This window comes from Hemitrygon akajei, chromosome 4 (assembly GCF_048418815.1).
Source record: "Hemitrygon akajei chromosome 4, sHemAka1.3, whole genome shotgun sequence".
In the NCBI taxonomy this organism is placed as follows: Eukaryota; Metazoa; Chordata; class Chondrichthyes; order Myliobatiformes; family Dasyatidae; genus Hemitrygon; species Hemitrygon akajei.
In genome coordinates, this window is record NC_133127.1 from 169,657,090 (window position 1) to 169,679,797 (window position 22,708).

Consider the following 22,708-nt stretch of genomic DNA (forward strand, 5'->3'; position numbering starts at 1 on the left):
TGCATCATTTGCGCCAAATCAAATCAACAGTGATTGTTCTTGAACAGAGAAAATCTGCAGATGCTGGAAATCCAAGCAACACACACAAAATGCTGGAGGAACCCAGCAGGCCAGGCAGCATCTATGGAAAAAGAGGACAGTTGACGTTTTGGGTCAAGATCCTTCGGCAGACCGAACAGGTCACCACGTTTCTGGCACCAACATAGCATGCCTACAACTCACTACCCCTAACCTGTACACCTTTGAAACATGGGAGGAGACTGGAGAACCCAGAGGAAACCCACATTGTCATGGGGAGGAAGTACAAGTCCCTTATCAGGAATTGAACCTATCACTGATCAATAGCAGGAACTGTAAACCTAGTGTGCCAATCACTATGCTACTGTGCCTTTTCTCAACATGATTTGAATACGGAACAAATAACAATAACCAATAATCGCTTCAAAGATATTCCCTTCACACATTGGAAACGCCACTGAAACTGACAAGACAATCTCTAAGTGACACAAATGATCATCACGTTCCAGTCTTCTGTTTAGATCAGGTGTTCCCAACTTGGGGGTCCACAGACCACTCGATTAACGGCAAGGGTCTATGGCATAAAAACAGTTGGGAATACCTGGTTTAGATGGAGATAAACAGTTTTAAATGCAGATTATACATAGATAGTTCAAGAGTCAGTTATACATCTTGAAAATATGCCCTTTCACCCAAATAGCCTATGCCAGCCAAGTTGTTTAATTGAGCTAGCACCATTTTCCCACATTTGGCCCACATCTCTTAGCCATTCCCATCCATATAGCTGTCTAAATGTCTTTTAAATGTTATGATTGTACCTGCTTCACCCACTTCTCTGGCAGTTTGGTTTATGTACTCAGGACCTTCTGTGTGGAAAGTCTTGCCCTTCAGATCCCTATTAAATCTTTCCCCTCTCACCATAAACCTACAGGTTCTCTTACCCTGGAAAATGACTGTAGCCATTCACCCTATCTGTGTCCCTCTTGATTTTATAAACTGCTACAAGGTCATCTGACTCCTACACACCTCAGTAAAAATTCCAGCTTACCCAGCCAACTTACAGCTCCAATTCACCAGTCCTGGTAACATGCTCTGAATCTAGTCTGCACCCTATTAACCATACATGATGTCCCAACTCTTACACAAGAAGCTCAGACCAATGAAGACAAAACTGCTACACCAATCTACCAGTGCCTATATTTTCAATGAACTATCTACCTATACCACTAAGTTTCTCATTCTACAACATTTTCCAGGATCTTAATGTGCAAGTACGGCCCTGGTTTAAAGTACCCAAATGCAAAACTTTGTACTTGACAGAGTTAACTTCTATTTGCCATGAACTAGCCCATTTCCCAAGTTAGTCTAAATTGCTTAGTAAACTTAGTTAACCCTCTTCACCATTCATTCCTATATGTTATCTGCAACCTTACTAACCCTATTTACAACATTTCATTCAAATTGTTAAGATAAATGACAAACAACAGTGGACTCAGCACTGATCCTTGCAGCACATCACTGATCAGACATCCAATCTGAAAAACAACCCTCCACTACTTACTCTGCTTCCACCAACCAAGCCAATTTTGTATCCATTTGGCCAGCTTACCCAGAATCGTATCTGATCTAACTTTCTAACCTAGCCTTCCTTGCAGGACTTCGTCAAAATCCTTACAAAAGTCCATGTTGACCACACTACATCCTGCTGTCATCAGTCTTCTTGGTTACTTCTTCAAAAAAAAACTCAAATGATAAACTCTTAACAAGCAACAGCGGTCATTTATATTTACAACTTGGACTTAAACTTGCTAGCCCTGTTTCAGATATCCTGAAGGAAAATAACAGCTCACTCTCAGTTATCTGATAAATTTCATATAAAATTTAAAACTTTACCTCAACCTGTCCCCAAACTCACTGGTTAAATTCCAGTTTGAAACTTAGTCTATGACTGTATCTATAACCCTGGATAAGCATCCTGCCTGTAACTTATTCCAGATTATCTGTAATTCAATATATAAATCTCTGGAATTCTGCAACTAAATGAATTGCAGGATGTCTTTTGGTGCCAAAGAAGAACAATTAAAGATCAGTGCTCATTTAGAACCCCTGTCATTACAGATCACAAACCAAGCCAAAAACCAGGTCTATGTAAAAAATCCCTCGGACAGCTGTAGCTTATTCAGAACACTGCTGCTAGAGTCCTCGCTAAGGCCGAGAAAGTAGAGCATATGACTCCAGTTCCCAGATCACTACCCTGGCTGCCAGTCCATCAGAGGATTGACTTTAAAATATTACTACTGGTTTATAAAGCACTGAATGGTCTAGGGCCAAAATACTTCTCCGATCTCTTGCTGCGTTAAGAAACTTCCCGAGCTCTCAGGTCACCTGGGGCAGGTCTGCTTACCGTCCCCAAAACTAAGCATGGTGAAGTTACTATGCTCCACATATCTGGAATAACCTTCCAGAGGATCAGAAGTCTGCTCCAACTTAAAGCTCTTTTAAATAGAGGCTTTAAACGTTTCTTTTCGCTGTAGCTTTTAACTAGAATCTCCTGCACTGCAACTTTTATTTCTTTACTTTTATGTGTGATTTTATTCTCTTTATATTGTTTGTAATTTGACGTTTGACTTTAATATCATTTTACTTGAAGCACTTTGTATTGCCTTGTGTTTGAAAAATGCTATACAAATTAACTTGCCTTGCCTTTTATTTTGTTTTATATAATTATCACAAACCCTTGATTGAGTGCCAGTCTGTTTCTCACTCTTGGGCATCAGTTCTTCTATACATAAATCCTCTGAAGCTTTAATTAGATCTTATCCTGTTTCTCATTCCCACTGATCTGTCATCTCCAATAGATTCCTTTGTTTAGAGTCAGACTGTCTCTATCCCTCATGAAAAAATTCTATACTGGACACATGGACTTGGCCAGATTTTGGCAACCTTGGTGATTTTTCCATCACAAAGAGACTCAGTGAGAATCAAATTATCATTTACTTAACCTTTTCAATATCCAGGACCACAGCAACATTTTAGCTGTCATTCATGGGCAACAAGTCGGAGACCTTACACCAACGGTAATATTTTGCTAATCTGCATTCATTGTGAAAAACGATTAGGGGAAAAAACTGCTAGATAACTAAATTAATCTACTTTGATAAATAAAATATTATCTATGTATGCGTCAAGAAAATTTTAAAAATACAAAAATTTTATTTGCATTTTGTTTATTATTTCACTTGATCCCACCCCCACATCAATTCCAAAAAAGTGAATTTTGTTTTGTATTATGGATCTTTGGGTAATAATTTGTGAATTCTATAAGGTTGAATTTCCGCACCAAAAGGCTATAACTAAGGGAATCACATGTACTTATAAACAGCACCACCAGATGGCTCTCCTAACTTGTAGTCATAACTTGCACTGGTGTTTAAAAGTTCTATCTGACACTTTCAGACAGTAGCAATAATAATAGAAACATAGAAAACCTACAGCACAATACAGGCCCTTCGGCCCACAAAGTTGTGCCGAACATGTCCATACCTTAGAAATTACTAGGCTTACCTATAACCCTCCATTTTACTAAGCTCCATGTATCTGTCTAAAAGCCTCTTAAAAGACCCTATCGTATCCGCCTCTACCACCGTTGCTGGCAGCCCACTCCACACATTCACCACTCTCTGAGTAAAAAAACTTACTCCTGACATCTCCTCTATACCCCCAGCACCTTAAACCTGTCCTCTTGTGGCAACCATTTCAGCCCTGGGAAAAAGCCTCTGACTATCCACACAATCAATGCCTCTCATCATCTTGTACACCTCTATTAGGTCACCTCTCATCCTCCGTCACTCCAAGGAGAAAAGGCCGAATTCACTCAACCTATTCTCATAAGGCATGCTCCCCAATCCAGGCAACATCCTTGTAAATCTCCTCTGCACCCTTTCTATGGCTTCCATATCCTTCCTGTAGTGAGACAACCAGAACTGAGCACAGTACTCCAAGTCGGGTCTGACCAGGATCCTATATAGCTGCAACGTTACCTCTCGGCTCCTAAATTCAATTCCACGATTGATGAAGGCCAATACACCCTACGCCTTCTTAACCACAGAGTCAACCTGTGCTGCTGCTTTGAGTGTCCTATGGACTTGGACCCCGAGATCCCTCTGATCCTCCACATCGTCAAGTCTTACCATTAATACTACATTCTGCCATCATATTTGACCTAACAAAATGAACCACTTCACACTTATCTGGGTTGACGGGTTGACCTCCATCTGCCACTTCTCAGCCCAGTTTTGCATCCTATCAATGTCCCACTGTAACCTCTGACAGCCCTCCACACTATCCACAACACCTCCAACCTTTGTGTCATCAGCAAACTTACTAACCCATCTCTCCACTTCCTCATCCAGGTCATTTATAAAAATCACGAAGAGTAAGGGTCCCAGAACAGATCCTTGAGGCACTCCACTGGTGAACAACCTCCATGCAGAATATGACCCGTCTACAACCACTCTTTACCTTCTGTGGGCAAGCCAATTCTGGATCCACAAAGCAATGTCCCCTTGGATCCCATGCCTCCTTACTTTCTCAGTAAGCCTTGCATGGGGCACCTTAACAAATGCCTTGCTGAAATCCATAGACACTACATCTACTGCTCTTCCTTCATCAATGTGTTTAGCCACATCTTCAAAAAATACAATCAGGATCGCAAGGCACGACCTGCCCTTGACAAAGCCATGCTGACTATTCCTAATCATATTATCCCTCTCCAAATGTTCATAAATCCTGCCTCTCAGGATTTTCTCATCAATTTACCAAACACTGAGGTAAGACTTACTGGTCTATAATTTCCTGTGCTAGCCCTACTCCCTTTCTTGAATAAAGGAACAACATCCACAACCCTCCAATTCTCCGGAACCTCTCCTGTCCCCATTGATGATGCAAAGATCACCGCCAGAGGCTCAGCAATCTCCTCCCTTGCCTCCCACAGTAGCTTGGGGTATATCCCATCCGGTCCCGGTGACTTATCCAACTTGATGCTTTCCAAAAGCTCCAGCACATCACCTTGCTTAATATCTACATGCTCAAGCTTTTCAGTCCGCTGCAAGTCATCACTACAATCACCAAGAACCTTTTCCATAGTGAATATTGAAGTATTTATTAAGTACCTCTGTTATTTCCTCCAGTTCCATACACACTTTCCCACTGTCACACTTGATAGGTCCTATTCTTTCACTTCTTATCCTCTTGCTCATCATATACTTGTAGAATGCCTTGGGGTTTTCCTTAATTCTGCCTGCCAAGGCCTTCTCATGGCCCCTTCTGGCTCTCCTAATTTCCTTCTTAAGTTCCTTCCTTGTAGCCTTAAAATCTTCTAGATCTCTAACATTACCAAGCTCGCTGAACCTTTTGTAAGCTTTTCTTTTCTTCTTGACTAGATTTGTTACAGCCTTTGTACACCACTGTTCCTGTACCCTATCATAACTACCCTGTCTCATCGGAAGGTACCTATACAGAACTCCACACAAATATTTCCTGAATATTTGCCACATTTCTTACGTACTTTTCCCTGAGAACATCTGTTTCCAATTTAAGCCTCCAATTTCCTGCCTGATAACCTCATAATTCCCCTTACTCCAGTTAAATGCTTTTCTAATTTGTCTGTTCCGATCTCTCTCCAACGCTATTGTAAAGGAGATAGAATTATGATCACTATCTCCAAAATCTCTCCCACTGAGAGATCTGACACCTGACCAGGTTCATTTCCCAATGCCAAATCAAGTACAGTCTCTCCTCTTGTAGGCTTATCTACATATTGTGTCAAGAAACCGTCCTGAACACACCTAACAAACTCCACCCCATCTAAACCCCTTACTGTAGGGAGATGCCAATCGATACTTGGGAAATTAAAATCTCCCATCACAACAACTCTGTTACTGTTTCCCTATCTGCTCCTCGATATCCCTGTTACTATTAGGCGGCCTATAAAAGACACCCAGTAAAGTTATAGATCCCTTCCTGTTCCTAACCTCCACCCACAGAGACTCGTAGACAATCCCTCCATGGCGTCCACCCTTTCTGCAGCCGTGACACTATCTCTGATCAACAGTGCCACGCCCCCACCACTTTTGCCTCCCTCCCTGTCCTTTCTGAAACATCTGAAACCTGGCACTTGAAGTAACCAATCCTGTCCCTGAGCCATCCAAGTCTCTGTAATGGCCACCACATCATATCTCCAAGTACTGATCCACGCTCTAAGCTCATCCACTTTGTTCACAACACCCCTTGCATTAAAATACACACATCTCAGGCCTTCGGTCTGAGCGTGTCCCTTCTCTATCACCTATCTATCCTCCCTCTCGCACTATCTACAAGCTTTCTCTATTTATGAGCCAACCTCCTCTTCTCCAGTCTCTTCAGTTCGGTTCCCACCCCCCAACAATTCTAGCTTAAACTCACTCCAGTAGCTTGAGCAAGTGCAACCCGTCCTGTTTGTACAGGTCACACCTGTCCTGAAAGAGGTCTCAATGATCCAGAAATCTGAATCCTTGCCCCCTGCTCCAATCCCTCAGCCACGCATTTATCCTCCACCTTATCCTATCCTCACTGTCGCGTGGCACAGTCAGTAATTCCGAGATTACTACCTTTGCAGTCCTGCTTCTCAGCTTCCTTCCTAACACCCTGTAGTCTTTTTTCAGGACTTCTTTCCTTTTCCTACCTATGTCATTGGTACCAAAATGTACCACAACTTCTGGCTGTTCTCCCTTCCACCGCAGGATATCTTGGACGCGATCCGAAATCGTACCTGGGAGGCAAACTACCATCCAAGTTTCTTTCCTGCGTCCACAGAATTGTTTGTCTTAACCCCAAGTAGAGTCCCCTATCACCACTGCCTTCCTCTTCCTTTCCCTACCCTTCTGAGCCACAGGGCCAGACTCTATGCCAGAGGCATGGCCACTGCCGCTTCCCCCAGGTAGGCTTTCCCCCCCAACAGTACTCAAACAGGAGTACTTGTTGTCAAGGGGTACAGCCACAGGGGTACTCTCTAGTACCCTACTCTTCCCCTTCCCCCTCCTGACTGTGACCCACTTGTCAGTCTCCCGTGCCCCCGGTGTGACCACCTGCCTGTAACTCCTCTCTATCAACTCCTCGCTCTCCCTGACTAGGCGAAGGTCATCGAGCAGTTCCCTAACTCGGCCCCTCAGGAGCTGCAGCTTGACACACCTGGTGCAGATATGGCCGTCCGGGAGGCTGGGAGACTCCAGGACCCCCACATCTGACACCAAACACAGAAAACTGGCCTCACACACATAGTTCCTACCTCGCCTTGTCCCATTACCGCCCAAGCCCATTGAGCCAAAGCCCTATCACTCTGCTGCCTCTCACTCCACTGCCCACTCTGACGCTGCTCGCTGGATACGGTGGCCTTCTTTTTAAACCTTTTGCGCTCTAATGACTGACATCATGCACAATCTCGCCTCTCTTTAACCCGAGTAGTATCTTTTATCATTTGCATGAATTCTACAGGGTTGCAGACATTATTGGTGGCATATCTGAAAAAGATATCCACACTGGTGTGACATTAAATCAAGACCTATTCAGTTTACTAAATAAAATCCTACAATCAATTGAAGTCGCACTTCTCGGCCACCTCAATTATCATTTAAACAAATTATCTAATGTACGTAATATTTTGTTTGTTGGGAATTTCTGTGCATAATTTCAAATGTAATTCTTCAATTGCAAAGCCCTTTAGGCATCTTAAAGTTCACAGTCAAACTTTGAACTTTTTACATCTATCCATGGATCCTACCCATGTTTGAAAGATCAAAATAGTGTATCCACCAGAAGGTCCAAGCTTATCAACTTCTAACACTGCTGCTTCTTCCACCAAGAAGCTCAAAGACAACACACTGAAATGCTTTGAACAACAATGTATTTCTAAATCAGGACAGTACAGCTCTTGCTGTTGGAGAGGATATTCTCCATGCAATGGTGCAAGAGGGTTTCAACCAACAAAAGTTAAGATAATTACCAAAATAAGGACAGCACTGTTAGTGTGCAAGACAGCCAGCATACCAGGTTAACTATCTTAAAATATGCCTATTGCCTAAATATATAAAAATTCTCCTCCATAGACTTTGCAGAATCTTTCCTATAGAACTTCAACAAGTTCAAAATTGAAATCAGCAAGTCTACAATGCATATGACAGATCTCCATATTCCTTGTGCTTTTGTCCCCCATTAAGATTAGTTAAGACTAGTTCTCCCTGTTAAGACTAGTTAGTCTTTTCCATATTCATTAGTTGCAGTACAAATAATTATAACTTCAAAAAATAATCACATAATTTCATCTAACTCTTGGAATGAGAGGATGGAAACAGTGAATTGTAATATTCAGCAGCAGTGATACAGTTATGTGCTTATCATTAGCAATATGAATACTATGATGCTTCTTACCACCTACATGCTAAATATCACCTTTTAGTTTCAGACTAAGAATTTGCTGTAATAATCTAAAATACATGCATTCCATACAGACCTTGCTGTGCAGCATATGCAGCTGGTGCTGCCACAACAGGAGTCATGAAACCACCCATTGGAACAAGGCCAGCAGTGTTATATGCACCTACAAGAAAACAACACACATACATTAATGTGGTTTACTGTAGCATACGTATTACAGTTGAGGCAAATGACTTAAGAAAAATGTTTCTAAAAATCTTACTTGGTGCAACAGTTGCATGTGGTTGGCAAGGAGGTATAGGGTAAGGAACAGGCTTGTGAGGATTATATGTTGCTGGAGCCTAGATGAAAGCAATATTCAGAAACAAATATGGAGAATTCACATTTTTGACTGAAGAAAAACAATTACAATACTTTTTACAAATATTTTGGATAAGATTATACAGAAATAAGAGCAAAATATAAAATAAATACAAAATTGATCACTTTCACTGAAGTATAACATTAATCATTAACAGTCCCACTAAGAAGTTGGCAAATGCATTTGAAATCCAGAGATTCTTAGTTTAGAAAGTTGGTTTATACAATTATTTCTTGTTCTGTTGCAGTCATATGCATCAAAGCTATAACTCTGGAGAAAACTACTATCAAATCTGTTGTGTTCGTTATGAGGAAGGAACACACCGGCAAGGCAGCCTCGCAGGCTATTCAACTGAACTTTATTGATAACGCTGCTTGTAAGTGTAGTCCTCCCATGTCGCAGTGGCTAACAGAGTAGCATAGGATTAACCTATTAACTACCAGAACAAAATCTTTTCATTGTATTTTTATGGGTTTCTGTGTCTTTTATGGCTAATGAGTAAGTGAACACCCTACAGATAGTAATCACTCCTACAGATATAAATATGAAATCCATAAGATGCAAGGGCTGACAGGAGAACTAAAGAATAGTGAGAAGATAAAAGATGGTCTCAGCCCAAAATATCAACTGGTAATTCCTTTCTACAGATGCTGCCTGACCTGCTGAGTTCCTCCAGCATTTTGTATGTGTAGCTCTAGATTTCCAGTATCTGCAGAATCTCTTGTTTATGAAACCAGCAAAAGTTTGTTTTATTTGAATTAATTGACAGCATTCTTACAGTCACTGGCTTACTGGTTCATTGCTACCAGTGTCTGTTGACATCTATGGGGAGATTTTCCACTTGAATGAATCAAGCATACATTCATATCTATTTTAAAGGAAGCTATAAAATAGAAGGCGGCATAGGAACAGGTCATCCCATTGGCCTGAAAATACTGTGTGGTTGAAGAGAATATAAAAGGGAAATAGGTAACAAATGAGGAAGAAAGGGAAGATTGATGAGACTCTGGAAGAGACTTTTATATTTGCGCCTGACACAAGTGAGGTACTGGATGATTGGAGGATAGCACACCTCGTTTTCCCTTTATACAAATGGCACCTGGTAGACTAACATCAGTAGTAGGGAAGAACTGGAAAAATATTTTGAGAGAAAGAATTAATGATCTCTTGGAAAGGCAGGACTAGTCAAACACCACCAACGTGGCGTTGTCAAGACTAATCCTGTCCAAATGATACAAAATATTTTTTGTTGAAGAGGTAACAAATTGTACAGATGAAGGAACTCAGCTGGAGGAGTATCTGTAGGTCTGTTCACTGAGGGATTTGACAATGCTAGAGAGTATAAAGAGGAAATTCACCACAATATTACCTGGGACGGAGCAGCTGATTTATGAGTAGAGGCTAGAGAACATAGGTTCTTTCTCCTTGGTGCAGAGGAAATTAAGATGGGACACAATTGTGGCATATAAAATTATGACAGGGTACAGATAGGTAGACCGGATGAAATTTTTCCCATGGTAGAGAACAAGAGGGCATAGCTTTAAAGAGGGAAGAAATTTAGAGGGAATATGATGGGGACCTTCTTCATCCGGAGAGTGCCAAGTACATGGAATACACTACCTGAGAGCGACTGAAGGCGCATGCAAAAAGGGTCCAGATGAGCACAAAGGGCTATGGACCAAATGCGGAGTAATGGGATCAATACAGAAGAGAGCCTGCTGTCTAGCACAGATGAGTTAAACCAAATGGCCTGTTTCCATGCCATACTATTCTTTGATTTTGTAAACTTAGCCCTTTAAAATAGCATTACTCTATTAATTGTACATCTTAATACTTTATTTGCTTTCTTCGATCGTGTACCAACATAGAAGAGACTGCTTACAATACATAATCGCAAAAGTTCCCAAATCTTTCTAGATGTTTTTATTCAAATACATTACCATTTAATAAATAAATGCACGCACGCTCACACACAGCCTCATCTTATGACTGTAGAACAGATCTATTAAACTCCACCTACCATTTCTAAGCACACGGATTTTTGGATTATTGGGCATTGAATAGAATCACAAATTTGCCAAGGTAAATAAATGCCTTTTGTTTAATGAGTATTATGCCCAATATATTACTCTGCTCCCACAATGAAACTACAATTACAAAGTTTAAAGATTGTTTGTTAACACTAAATGAACTGACAGGTACTCAAATTGCAGGTCAGAAGACAAACTGCTTGTTTTTAAAGTGTGATGGGTGAAGTCCATTGAAAGCTACTGTGTTATTTAGTACGTGTTTGTACAATTTAAATGATTGCAATTTACCTTTTATAAACAATTTAAAATACAAAATTATGATAGGAAATAATATACAATATGATGCAAACATATAGACTGCATCTTGAAAATGCTAATATAGGTGCATATACTTTCATGATAAATTATTATAATCAACAGAAAGCGAAAAACTTCATTGTTTAACAACTATAATTCTTGACCTTATCAACAAAGTCACACCAAAGTTTTAAACTGAATACTCACAGGTTTAGAAGGTCCTAGAATACAGGTTGCTATTCCTCGACTAGTAATATAACCTTCTTCATTTTCTTTCTTAACAGCAAGAGCCTGATGAAATAAAATCACAATCATCTCTTCAACTATCAAATTGGTATTTGACCGACATGATTTCATTTTTATCTCATCTATATTTGAATCTACATTGAGTTGCCACTTTATTAGGTATAATGCAATTATTTTTCAGACCTCTGCCCCTGCTACTCAGCCAGCCCTTAAAATACATGAAAGACCCATTCGTGGTAACTCTCCTAATATTTTGTGCTTACTTTCCTGCACAGAAATACCTGACCTGCACTCATGCACTCACAAATGGTATGAGACTAGAAACCATAAAATTATGGAGAATTGTCACAAACAAACTTATGTCCCACATTACACCACTTACAGCTTCAATATTAACTGGGGCTGACATGAAACCTGTTTCCACAAGTCTACAGAGAAGCATATGAATTGTCATTTGGAAGTTTCCATCTGGGCAAGTATTCTAAATAGGAGCAGTACTTTTATCACAAATAATCAAACAAAATCTTGATCAATATATGACAAAACAAAGCTTGCATACTTACTGCCAGCAAACCATTTAACATACTAGGTTTTCCTTTAGGGTAGGGATTTCCTGGAATCATTCCACATGAGGATCTCATGGCAAGAGGAGCCTTACAGCCAGCTTTAGAAGCCTTGAATCCAAAACCAAAACAAAGTCCTATCAGCAAAGGAAGTATAATTCGGAATCCTACTTGTTTTATATCCATTAGAAAATTTGCAAACCAAACCACTCTGAAAAGTAAGCTTTCTGTGGTTGAACAATTTAAACAGATTTTAATGAATAGTTACCACCTGAATCCAACAGTGAAAAAAATGAATGCATCTGCATTTCTCAAGTTAAGTAATATGCTTAAGTAGCATTTCTGATTCTTTTTCCTTGCATGATCCTATTCCCGACCCTCCAAGCAGACCATTGCCTTTGTAAGAGCTGGGGAGCAGCCAATACCCAACAAAAGAACACTGGCAGGTATCCTGACCTCTGCAAGAGACTGGCAGCTGTTGGTGGACCTCGAAAGGCAGCTGAGGTTCCCCGACCATATCGCAGCCACCACCCTGTGACCAGACATTACCCTTGTGTCTGAGTCTATGAAGCAGGTGGTGATGCTTGAGCTGAAGATTGCTTGGAATAGGCCTTTGAAAGGAAGCTCTCCAAGTATGCAGGACTGGTCAGCAACTGCCAGCAGGCTGGATGGAGAGCGAGGTGTCTCCCAGTGGAAGTTGGTTGTAGGGGATTCGCAGCCCATTCCTTAGCCAGAGCCTTCAGCAATTTGGGCATCGAGGGAGAGAGGAAGAGGAGAGCCATCCTCAGTACCACTGATGCGACAGAGAGGGCCTCAAGGTGGCTGTGGCTCAAGAGAGGGAAGCCATGGAGTCATGCGTAGCTAGCCATCTGGACACAAGCTGGGGTCTGATCAGCCCCGGCTGGGTCACCTGGAGAAGGGTGTATGATGTTGAAAGACCCGAAACACCCGATGATTCCAGGAACATCACTGATGATGTGTCCAGAAGCATCAGAAGATGTATGCACACAGCAAACACCCATGTTTTAGCAATACAATATACAAGTCATAATAATTACAATAACCATTAATGATCTGATTATTTTAAGTTAGCACATTTAAAATTGGAGTTTAATTGTAAGATCAAACAAAAATAAAAATAACTCATCTTAATGTCTAAAGCAGTTATTAAATGCATATTTGAAATTCATTTGCATTATGGCAACTACTGCTGCAAAATAGCATTTAACATAAACTTATAATAATCAAGTGGCAGTGGGTTGCAGTTACTATATCATACACATGATACAGATTGTATCGCATAATTCAAAAAGCTGTATTTTACATTACAGCTACCTGGAAATCTGTTGATTTTATCATTGATTTGTAATCTGTCTGCGTCATCTGTTACTTTGACTTGATGAATCCTTTTCACAAATGTTTTCTCCTGCTCCAGGTGTGCTAACATACCATCACTCACATCTTTCCTATTCGTGCTGCTCGAGTTCCTGACCACTGTCTCTGAGTTTGTGCTCACAGTTCAGCTAGAGCTAGCTCCTCTTAAGGTTCAGCCTTTCACCTTGATATGCATGTTATGAATCTATGGCTTCTAAATGTGGTTCAAAGTGAGTTCCTCAGTCTGTTTCTCAGCAGTCACATTGGCCTCCTGCATCATGACTTACTGTTCCAGGTAATACAATGTATCAATGCTTGCTATGAGAGAGTCTTTCAAACAGAGGTGTTTCTTTTACACTAGTCCTGATAAACCTGAACTCATTAATAACTGAGAAAGATTGAAAGCCACCAGACAGAAAGGTTGGAGACTCATTGCCTTATAGGAAAATGAGAACATGCTTCTGGACAAAAACACTGATTGGAGTTCCTGGACAAGACACTTGAGATCAAAGTATTGGACAACTGAAGGAAATCTCTAAACACCGAAGCAAAACAAAAATCCTCATTACATCATTATATTTTGTTCAATACAACCACAAACAGGACCACAACTGCAAAGTTACTGTAACGAAGTGTGTTAGCTAAAGAGCAACTTGAATCAAATGCATTCCACACACCGGATTTTGAGTGCATTCCATAAGCATTATTAATAAAACATTTTCAATCTATAGGCAAATTCAAAAGGCCTTTGGACACCCGATGCAAAAATAAAACCTGATGACATTCCCATCAAAATACCAAATACCAACAAATTAAAACCAAACAACACAACCAAAAGGTCAAACTGTAACTCTGAAAAACTGCTGCATGTCAATATCAATACATTTCTCACCCAAGAAGCTGCAATCTCATGAACACTGACAATGGAGCCAACTGCAGTGGGTGCCTCTGACATATTACTTGATCTCTACTCTCAATGATGACTCCACCCCCAGCTACTATGCTCCAATTTGGTTAGTGAGCAACCATATGAAACTGGGTGACATGCAAATTAACTTGGCCATACAAGCTATGACTGCTTCCTTAAAAGTCAATCCCAGCTCAACAGCTTCCACTGCTGTCAAATGTCACCCCTTTTGTGATCCATCAAGACAACGTCAGTTTGTGCAAGCCATTAGTAATGTACTGTAACCAACTCTTTCGGCATCCAACTTGCCACGTGGTTTAAAGAAACCATTCTCCATTAACATGATTTTGTTCATTTCCACATTGGTGATGAAAAGGAGGAAGACTGGGCCAAAAGCACTACAGAAAGCATGGAACTCATTCTAGATTTAAAGGCAAGTTTAAGTGCCAAACAAAACCCCTCTTTACCTGTGAATGCAGCAAGATGCATCAAACAATGCACCACAATATCACATAAAGATATCTTGAGATGAACTATTTCTCCAAAAAGATTTAATTATGTAAGAACCTGAAACAATTTATATGTTGCTCTATTTGCGTATTTTCAAGAAGATAGATTGTTCTGAGTTAATTATGTCCTAATCACCCCAAGTCATCCTTACAAAAGACAAATTCTCACAGCACAAATTTGGAATGCCACAATACTTAGCTGTTTTGAACCTGCTCCAATTCCAGAATCCAGCCACCAGGTGCTGCTCAAGTAAAACACTATAGACTTTAGCTAATTTTTCTGGCTAATTTAATAAATTCATTTATTTATTGGCATACAGTGTCCTTTGAGCCGCGCTGACCAGCAATCCCCTAATGTAATACTAGCCTAATCACAGGAAAATTTACAATGACTAATTAACCTGGATTGTGGGAGGAAACCAGAGCACCCAGAAGAAACCATTATGGTCAAGGAGAGAGCGTATAAACTCCTTACCAGCAATGGCAGGAAATGAGCCCGGGTCACTGTGTACTGTAAAGCAATGTGCTAACCACCACGCTATCGTGTTGCCCAGTAGCTATCACCTTCCCTTTAAAATACATTTTGTATTTTTAATTCCTTTCTTTATATTTTCTCTATACTCACGATGTGCATATTTCTTACTCTTTTCATATGCTAAAATTTATATTTCTCAATTCCTTTTGTCCCAATCTCTGGTCTGCCTTACACTTTACCCTGTCCTGCTTTCATTCAAGACCTAGACCCTGGGTCTGTCTCACCTGCCTTTTATTGCCAACATCTAGAACAGTGTCTGCTCAACATGTCAAAAAGCTACACTTTAGAAATTTCTTTAATGGCTCACACAAATGCCACTCAAGGCAAAAAGACCAGCACTGTGCCCCACTCTGTCCTTTATTCTGTTCACTCAAACTGTATTTTGCTCTCCTATCTCTGGTTAATATTTATGGCAAAAAATATAACTTGCTGAAATAGAAAACTCTCAGTTTTTCTTTCTCTCTCTCTATTCTTACAATTTTCATCACAATATTTTGGTCTAATTGCCTTTTAAAACAGTACATTCATTCTATATATTATCCAATATCTACATCTACAATATCCAATATCTACAACCAAGCCATCTGATTACATTAACTGCATACTTCCTAATGTAGCATCATTGAAATTATTCTTTTTATGAATATAGCACTGAAAATGTAGCTGGAAAAACAAATGTCAGAAAAGTGATTTCAGCAAGAGATTAATTACCTGATCAAGAATTTTTTTGCAGCGTTTCTTTTCTGGCAAGTGCACCCGGAAAATATCTTCAATGGGTCGATAATTATGAGGATCAATGATATTCCTACATGTTAAAAAAAAACTGTTGATCACACTTACTCTGCTCACCAAAAAATGCCACATAATAACTATTATCTTCATAACCTGATACCGTGAACATTACAATCCTAGTAACAACTTCACAATAAAGCATCATCCTTGGAGCATATAAGAATGAACTGTGACCATATAGGAGTTTATAAAATCACATGTGGAATAGACAAGGTGGATGGCAGTGTCTTTTCCCCAGTCTAAGGGAGTTGAAAACTAGGCAGGATAAATTTAGGGCGAGAGGGGTAAGATTTAAAATGTACTTCTTTCTCGCAGAGGGCAGTGAGTATACGGAATGAGCCAGGTTGAGCATCATTCAAGAAACACTTGGACAGGCATGTGCAGGGGCAGGGCTTAGACCTTACAGGGATATGGGCCATCACAGGACATTGAGTCTAGGTAGGTTGACACCATAGTCCACATGGACACATTGTACCTAATGGCCGATACTGATGCCGCATTGCTCTGTGATTCTGACTTCATATGCAATTACCCCTGCTCAATAAAAGCTCATTGGATGTAATAGAGGCCTGCTAAAATCAAAGATAGCCGAGATTTCACAATCAGTTATTAGTCACAGCAAATAGTAACAACACATACATTGATTTGAATTGACTTATTACTTACATCCTTCATATACATGAGTAATAATGTGCAATGTGCAATTTACAGTAATTTGTAATAAATAGTATGCACAACAGGACAGTCAATATAACATAGAAACACAATTGTATCAGCATGAGTTAATCAGTCTGATGGCCTGGTGGAAGAAGCTGTACCAGAGCCTGTTGGTCCTGGCTTTTATACTGCAGTACCATTTCCCAGATGGTACCAGCTGGAACAATCTGCGGTTGGGGTGACTCAGGTCCCCAATGACCCTTCGGGCCCTTTTTACACACTTGTCTTTGTAAATGTCCAGAACAGTGGGAAGTTCAGAACTACAGATGCTCTGGGCTGTCCACACCACTCTCTGCAGAATCCTGCGATTAATGGAAGTACAGTTCCCATACCAGGCAGTGATGCAGCAGGTCAGGATGCTCTCAATTGTGCCCCTGTAGAAAGTTCTTGGGATTTGGGGGCCATACCAAACTTCTTCAACTGTCTGAGATGAAAGGCGCTGTTGTGGTTTTTTTCACCACAGCCTGTAAGCACAGACCACGTTACATCCTTGGTGATGTGTATGCCAAGGAACTTAAAGCTGTTTACCCTCTCAACCCCAGGTCCATTGATATCAATAGGGGTTAGCCTGTCTCCATTCCACCTGTAGTCCACAACCAGCTCCTTTGTTTTTGCGACATTGAGGGAGAGGTTAATTTCTTGACACCACTGTGTCAGGGTGATGACTTCTTCTCTGTAGGCTGCCTCGCTATTTTGAGATTAGGTCAATCAATGTAGTATCAAATTTAATTAGCAGATTGGAGCTGTGGGTGGCAACACAGTCAGAGAGTATACAGAGAGTAAAGGAGGGGGCTTACGATTTAGCCCTGATGGGCACCTGTGCTGAGGGTCAGAAGGGCAAAGGTGAGGGAGCTCAATCTTACCACCTGTCAGCGATCTGACAGGAAGTCCAGGATCCATCTAGACAAGGCAAAGTGAAGTCTGAGGTCTCTGAGCTTCTTGTTGAGCCTGAGGGAAATTATTGAATTGTAGTCTGTTATGAGTGATGAACAGACCTGATGGACAATGGGGTGCAGAGTTAACTATTCCCAACCCCCCCCCCCCGAGAACTATGAACTATTGCTGTTGTTATACTGCTCATGATAGAGAGAGACGAAACACAGGCACAAACATTTGCTACAGATAAGAGAGAGACTGTTGATTTATTATGACTCTTCCTGGATTATTTACATTTTCGCTGCAAGGACATTATGTTGCTCGTTAACATTCCTCAGTGGATAGCAGGAGTGGCCTGATTTGATGGACACAGTCATTCAGAGTTGATGGATAGCTGAGACCCCGTTAGTAGGGATAAAAAGACAGGTCTGGAGAGACACCCTCCAGATATGCCAGTGGACACTGACTGAGTGTTGTGAACCCACAGGAAGGTGGGGGCTTCGGAGACTGAACCAGGAGATCGGTCAGTAAAGCTCACAGTGTTACAGCAGGGACGGTGGGGACTTGTGTGTGTGTGTCCACTCATGCCAGAGTGAGGAGTCCACCACAGAAGAACGGTCTAACTGAAGACCAGAGGGGTCATAAATGAATGACCACAATGATACGACAGATTAAGAAAGCCACAAAAAGGTTTGCCTGTCGCAACAGTTGCTGTTACATCTCGCTCGCTCTCTCTCGCTCTCTCTCTCTCCCCAACGATTACATCACAACAAGCCTAACTACCTCAGCACTCATGAACTGAACTGAACTTTATACTTTTCTATGACAATTCATTTACCCCTAGACATCGATAGAGCTTGTTTATTATTGATTATTATTATTCCTACACTTCTGGGTTTATTACTGCTAACTTGTGTTATGTGTATATTTCCATTATTGGTATCGTTTTGCTTATTTTACTAATAAACACTTTTGAATATAGTACCACCAGACTCCAATGGATTCTTCTTTCCCTGCTGGTCAGACACCCAGTTACGGGGTACGTAACAAGTCCAAGAACAGCATTCTCACATAAGCATCCTTTTTCTCCAGATACATGAGGACGGTGTGTAGAGCAGTGGCTATTACGCCATCTGTCAATCGGTTATGTTGGTAAGCGAATTGTAGGGGGTCTAGTGTGGGTGGCAGCATGCTGCAGATGAGGCCCTTAACCAACCTCCCAAAGCATTTGCTTATTATTAAGGTGAGTGCGACAGGATACCAGTCGTTCAGATACGATACCTTGGTCTTTTTAGATACAGGAACAATGGTGGATGTTTTGGACCAGGAGGGCTCTCTACACTGGGAGAGGGAGAGATTGAAAATGTCTGTAAACACACCTGCCAGTTGTACCATGCACACTCCGAGTACCCGCCCTGGATGCCGTCCGGTCCTGCAGCCTTGTGGCTGTCCACTCATTGGAATCACCTGCGTACCTCAGCCTCAGAGATGACCAAACTGCAGGTCACTTCGGTGGCTCTCCTCAGGGGCTTAGTGTTGGCAATATCGAACTGAGAGTAAAAAAGATTTAGCTCATCTGGGAGAGAGGCAGCAACGTTGGAAACATCGCTGCGTTTAGCTTTGAAGTCTGTGACGCTGTGCAGACCTTGTGATAAGCTGCGTGCATTGTTGGTGGATAGCTTGATCCTGTATCGTCGTTTCTGATGACTATGCACAGATCATAGCTGCATTTCTTTAGTTCCTGGTGGTCACTGGCAATGTAAGCTCTGAGTCGTGCGTTAAGTACTGCCTGCACGGAATTGATGATCCAGGGTTTCTGGTTTGATAGACACCGACCAATTTCTGGGGACAACATCTTTGATACACTTCTAGATGAAACTTGTGACCCCTTCCGTGAACTCAGAGACACATTCATCATGAAAGACATTCCAGTTGACGTCATCAAAGCAGTCCCGTAGCATGGAGGCTGACTGGTCGGACCAACAGTGGACGGTTTTAACTATTGCTTCAGCTTCTGCCTGTACCTCGACAGCAGCAAGATGGAGGAGTGATCTGACTTTCCAAACAACGGGTGGAGGAGCGCTTTGTAAGCATTGCGGAACGGAGAGTCGCAGTGGTCAAGTAAGCTACCTCTCTGTGTGTTCACCTGGGTGTGTTGACAAAACTTACTGGAGTCTTTAGACAGTGACGCTCTATTAAAGTTACTGCTACTTTCCACTCTTTCTTGCAGTCAGTGCTGCATTTCTCTATGACTCAAGGTGTTGAGTGAATAGTTCCCATTCCATAAGTTGAAAGGAACAGAGCTATGGTTTGTTTACAATCTATAGATTGTCCTTGAAAATAAGATGTTAACTGAAAGCATATAATCTGGTAGGTCTGAGAAAGGTAGCAAAGGAAGAGAATTTCTGCTAATTAAAAGTATCAGAGAAGTTGTGAGATACTTTGCAGGGGATCAAGAGAAGTGGGGTAAATATCACCAAAGCACATGTAGACCCAGATATTTCAGATGGTAAATAAGAAAAAGGAAAGAACAAAGCGTGAAAAGAGATAAATGAAATTCTATAAACTTGAGCTTATATAAAGCTCTGTTGTACTTAAACTAGCTTACACTATCCTAATTGTCCAATCTCGATGTTTGCAGCCCTACACTGAGTCGTAGTCTATCAATCCCTCAGTTTTAAAATGTGCATTCACATTCAAATACTTCCATGGCTTTGTCCCCATAACCTCCATCCAACTCTGCCAATGCTCCAGAAATCTGTACTTTTTTTAACTCCAGGCTTGCACTCCTTTCCCATTCCACATACAACCATTCCTTAAGATGTGTAGAAGCCAAGCTACAAGGATGCTGCTGTAAATCTCTCCTTCTTTACGTCTTCCAAATATTCTGTACAACTTGTCTCATTAATCGTTAACAACTTATGTGGTCACTGTCAATGTCTGGTATCACAGCCGTCAAATGCTTTATGTTAAAGACACTAAATAAATGTGGCTTAGTGCAATGATACTGCAGCCTTCTAACTTTCACAAACAGAATACTCGTCCTGCTTCCTGTTCACATATCTATTCATCACATTTTGCTCCCGCAGTGAGTTTCCTACTAACATCAGGGAAGCATGCACTCCTTCACAAATAAGACCTTGCATCAAAGAGATCTGGCTACAAACTGCAAACGATTTGTAACTAAATATTCTAGGCTACAAGATAACAAGGAAACTCTGATAAGATACAAAACGGCAACAGAAGGAAGGAATTTCATCACAGTGGAAAAAAACAGTAGAACGACAACAACGATTAGGATTATACAAAGAAATATATCGGATGTAATTTGTGCACCTGCATTCCCATGATGCAGCAAATAGAGTTTGAGTTGGATACTGTATTTTACAGTGAATCAGAGCAATGAGGAAACGAACAAATTTCAGTTTGGTTCTAATAAAAATACACTCAGTGGCCATTCTAGTAGGTATACCTGCTCATTAACGTAAATATCTAATCAGCCAATCATGTGACAGCAAGTCAATCATAAAAGCATGGTCAAGAGATTTAGCTGTTGTTCAGATTAAACCTCAGAATGGGGAAGAAATAAAATCTAAGTGACTTTGACGGTAGAACGATTGATAGTGCCAAACTGGGTGGTTTGATTAACTCAGAAACTGTTGATCTCCTGTGATGTTCGTGCACAAGCCTCTCGAGTTTACAGAAAATAGACAAAAAAACAAAAACAAATCCAGCAAGCAGAAGTTTTGTAGCTGAAAATGCCTTGTTAATGAGAGAAGTTAAAGAAGAATGGCCAAACTTGTTCAAGCTGATAGGAAGGCAACAGTAACTCAAATAACCATATGGTATGCAGAAGAGCATCTCTGAACATACGGCACATTGAATCTTAAAGAGGATGGGCTACAGCAGAAGATCATGAACATACTGTGGCCTCTTTATTAAGTACAGGAGATATTCACAGTTAAAATTGATGAGAAGACAATCAACTAGTTTTAAATGTTTATATAACAGTCTGTGTTTCAAACCAAGCAATAATAGTGCTTAGGAGCACTATCCCTTCAATGATATGTATAAGGATCATAAAAGATGACTCATTATCATTTTATTCGATTTTGATTCATTAATACGTGTACATGAGAAAGAAAGGAATCTTAATTGTATTAAGGACACAAATTAGTATTTGTGATCAATTTATCATGCATTCTTCATTTTTGGTTTAAACCTAAACCTTAACCACTACGACAGCTTTGCACTCCATTATCTAGATATAACCACTTACAGTTCTGATTGGTAATAAGCTTCAAGATTTTCAAAGCCAATAAAAGGCATAACTTTGTTTTTAAAAAATGTTCACACTTGCCACCAATATCATTTTCCTCTATTTACCCTCAAGCCTGTTATCTTACAATCCAGTCTTAGAATTTTGAAATAACTCAAATCAGTACAATTTGGCAGACATTATTTGCAATCTGCTAAAAAATTACAACTCCAGTAAAAATGGTATACATTGCGTCAAAAGAAATACTTCAAATTAATACATGTAACATCAAAAACATACTTACAAAGCTATAAGCTCCAAGGCAACGAGTTTGTCTTTAGTGAAAGTGAGACAATGGAGGATATTTATTACTTTAGATACATGGATGGCTACCATTTTCTGAAAAACACAACAACCAGGTGACTTCAGCTTAATTGTCAATTGCTATTATTGATAACTCAATTCCACATTACAGTGTATTCATTAAGATAATAATGTCGATACATGTACCGTAATTAGCTTTAAAAATATCAAAACGGACCAAGCCACACAAGATATTTGTCAAACGGGTAGATTTTATGGAAAGTCTTGGAAGGGCAAAGTGAAACAGAAGGGTAGAAAAACTAAGTGATTGAATCTAAGAGTTTAGAACTACAACAGACAGACATACTTTATTGATCCCGAGGGAAATTGGATTTCATGGCAGATGAGTTAAATTTGCAAATGACCAGGTGACTAGTATTGGGCAAGTGTTTG

At 40.5% G+C, this 22,708-nt stretch overlaps 1 protein-coding gene across 1 annotated transcript in view; it reads right to left on the bottom strand.

The window, feature by feature from the left end:
* The window catches only part of proser1 (proline and serine rich 1), a 37,840-nt gene that overhangs the window by 12,399 nt on the left and 2,733 nt on the right, over positions 1-22,708 (bottom strand). The window contains exons 4-9 of the mRNA XM_073043930.1: positions 22,257-22,351; positions 16,021-16,114; positions 11,985-12,095; positions 11,383-11,466; positions 8,750-8,828; positions 8,564-8,650 (exon numbers count right to left, since the gene is read on the bottom strand). Coding sequence (XP_072900031.1) covers positions 8,564-8,650; positions 8,750-8,828; positions 11,383-11,466; positions 11,985-12,095; positions 16,021-16,114; positions 22,257-22,351 — 550 coding nt within the window. The remainder of the gene's footprint in view (positions 1-8,563; positions 8,651-8,749; positions 8,829-11,382; positions 11,467-11,984; positions 12,096-16,020; positions 16,115-22,256; positions 22,352-22,708) is intronic.